The sequence below is a fragment of the Capsicum annuum genome, chromosome 6, assembly GCF_002878395.1.
Source record: "Capsicum annuum cultivar UCD-10X-F1 chromosome 6, UCD10Xv1.1, whole genome shotgun sequence".
NCBI lineage: Eukaryota > Viridiplantae > Streptophyta > Magnoliopsida > Solanales > Solanaceae > Capsicum > Capsicum annuum.
The window spans coordinates 3,912,379-3,915,584 of NC_061116.1; the positions used below are offsets into that span (position 1 = coordinate 3,912,379).

The 3,206-nt window shown below is 34.2% G+C and overlaps 1 protein-coding gene across 1 annotated transcript in view; it reads right to left on the bottom strand.

Moving 5' to 3' along the window:
• Positions 1-851: 851 nt before the first annotated feature.
• Positions 852-3,206, bottom strand: part of LOC107875171 (monoacylglycerol lipase ABHD6) — a 3,237-nt gene continuing 882 nt past the window's right edge. Inside the window, exons 2-5 of the mRNA XM_016721781.2 lie at positions 2,156-2,473; positions 1,680-1,772; positions 1,249-1,316; positions 852-1,156 (exon numbers count right to left, since the gene is read on the bottom strand). Coding sequence (XP_016577267.1) covers positions 1,039-1,156; positions 1,249-1,316; positions 1,680-1,772; positions 2,156-2,473 — 597 coding nt within the window. The 3' untranslated portion in view covers positions 852-1,038. The remainder of the gene's footprint in view (positions 1,157-1,248; positions 1,317-1,679; positions 1,773-2,155; positions 2,474-3,206) is intronic.

Consider the following 3,206-nt stretch of genomic DNA (forward strand, 5'->3'; position numbering starts at 1 on the left):
TAGCCTTTATTTTCATTACTCTCACAACTTTAATTTTATCGTCATAACCTCTAAATAATTAATAGTCATATGTGTGACATTATTTGGTACTTCATATTTTAGTCATACAAAATAAAGACCTTTTAAGACTTTGTACAAAATATCTTACCGTTTTAGGTAGCTATATTTTTTGTACTTATTATATTTATTCTTTAATTTAATTTGAAAGAATAAGGTGAAAGCTCTTAAATGATGATCGGCATGTAGGAGTGGATCTAAACAAGAGTTTGGAAGATTGCACATTACTTTCATTCCTTTTCCTTATATCTTTTAATGATAAAGGTTGTAGAAATGATGTTGCGTTATTTATTTTACTGTACGTTCTCTCTGCTATTTCTCTTTGTTTTGTATTTTATATAAATTTTTGATTGTCGTAAGTTTATACTTTCTTCTGGTTCAAAATTGTAACATCTTACTTCATGGAACTCTGATAACTTATAAACAAACATTTTTATCTATAAAATTAGTCTTATGTCTGAATGTACATATTACCTATAAAAAGAGAGAGATTCTAAATACTTCTTATATCTATATTATATTAATAAAATTAGTAATATTTTATTGTCTTTAATGATCGCGCAAAATGCGAACAAAATTCACTAATGAAAAATAAAAAACAGTTTGGAACTTCTTGCTCTGACACCAGGTGAAATTACAACACAAAAGACTTTTATGGCACAAATGTACAGTTCATTTGAGTGAAAAATTCTACAATGTACATCAATCCCAAGTTCTCTTACATGGACCTTTTTCTTTTTTCTATCTCTCCTTTAAAATTACTGATTATTATCTGTCGGTTGCGTACAATGGCAGATTCAACAATGGATTCGATAAAAACCCAGTATTTCGGGGTTGAATAAAACATATATGTGCAAAAACAAAGTGCGCGCATATGAAGTTACATATATGATATTAAATTTCAATCTCTCGTACTTAGAATCCACGGAGCTCTAAATCCTCCATTAGCTGCAGATCGAATTGTAGTTCAAATTAATCAGGTTAACTATTATCAACGAGAAATGCCTTCAACTGTTTTGCAAACTCCTTCGGTTTCTCTAAGTTGACTGCATGCCCCGCATTTCTGATAACTACTAACTGAGCATTCGCTTCAATATGCCTATCATTTAGTAGTTCACATTTGTATCATCATCAGTCATAATGTTTGTTTACTGTTTCAGAAAACAAAAATTTGAATGAAGTTGCAATTACCTCTGCAGTCTGTATCCCAGTTCTAATGGGAATATCCTGTCTTGTTCTCCCCAAATAATTAATGTGGACTGTGGAGAATACGAAGAATAGACAGAAACCAAATGAACAAGCGAAAAGTGAACTAATACTAGAAATTATAAACAAAATAGTAAATGCACTATTTTCATCCTGAACTATAAACGAAATTGCTGAAACACACCCCAACTTAAAAGGGGTCCTATTACCCTGGACATATTAAAATCGTATTTTTGACAACCTTAAGTGCGTATGTGGACCTTCACTATGTTGATTCACGCAGTGTGCCACGTAGACACTTAAGGTTGCCAAAAATACTTTAATTAGTTCGGGGCTAATAGGACCTCTTCAAGTTGGAGTGTGTTTCAGCACAAATAGTGCATTTTCTCTAAACAAAAACTTGGGGAAATGCAAACCTGGGAAATCTTAGGAAGATTGGAAAGCCGTCTGTCTTTAAGTAAATTTTGGATGAGTTCTCTTTTCTCGTTCACATAATCGTTGCACATCACCTGCAAAATGTAGATTCATCAATGAAATATTCACACTTTTGCAATAGCAATAAATTTTGAGAAAATGTGCTCAGTTTCTACCTTGAACTATACACAAAATTGCTGACACGTCCAAACTTTAGGAGGGTCCTATTACGCCCTAGACTAATTAAAACCGTATTTTTGACAATCTTAGTGCCTACGTGGTGCATCAGTGAATCAACACACTGAAGGTTCATGTAGGCACTAAGGCTGCAAAAAATATGGTTTTAATTAGTTCAGGGTAATAGAACCCTCCTAAAAGTTTGAGTGTGTCTCAAAAATTTCGTGTATAGTTTAGGGTAGAAACAAAGCATTTTCCCATAAATTTTAATGATCAGAAGCTTATTTCCGGATACACATACGTCGATAAAATCAGATAGGAAGTAGGATGGCATGACTTTGACAGGCTTAAAAAAGGAGAAACGCATCAATTCTCTTAGCTTCTCAGGTGTCTGTGGCAATAAAATGCTAGTAGCTTCGTCGAGATCAGAGACTTGAAACAAGCCATCTTTCATATCCTTCTCCTCTAAGCAAACGCCTGCGCAACACAACACCAACCTCTCCACGGTCTCTGGGTATTGAGCTGCAACACTATAACCAACAAATCCCCCATAACTGATCCCAACAAGACTCGTCCTAAGTACACCATGCACCTCCATCAACTTCTTCACACATCTTGCCTGAAAAATACACCATGCACCGCAAAATCAACCTAACATGTCCAATTTTTGGGTTCGAAATTGCGAGGGCGTCATGCGACTATTTGAGACGATAAATAAGATGACAAAAAACATAAAACTATTGATATGATCAGGGGCGGATCTACGATTTCAAACTTGTGGGTTCCCAAAAAGGAGCCCCACAGGAGCTCAAACTCACAATCAACAACAGCATGGCACGCATCTCAGGTGTGCCCCTCCTACTACTGAGCTATCTCATTACTTTATTATGGGTTTCTACCTGTTAATATTTAAACCTATTGAGAATTTTTCTAATGTTTACAGTAAAGCGTGGGTAAAAATGCAACCTAAATCTAAAAATAAAAAATTAAATTTTGAGATTTTGAATGATGTCAATTTGAAAGAATTTAAGCTACTAGTTTTTTTTTAAAAAAAAAAATGCAACTTTTAACTTTCATTATTCTTTCAATAACAAAATATAAAGGATGCTAGGTTTGATCATGTTGGGCATATTCGGATTATAATCCCTTTTTTGATAATTCATGCATAAGACCTAACTTATTTTATCCAAATTCTAAGTAATTTGACCTGCTCAAATTTAACCCAATTCATTTATTTATCATTTTTACCTACAAATCAAAAAGGATGCTAGGTTGGATCATGTTGGGCAAATTTGGATTATGATCCCCTTTTTTTTTGGGGGGGGGGGGGGGGGGGGGTAATTCAAGCATCT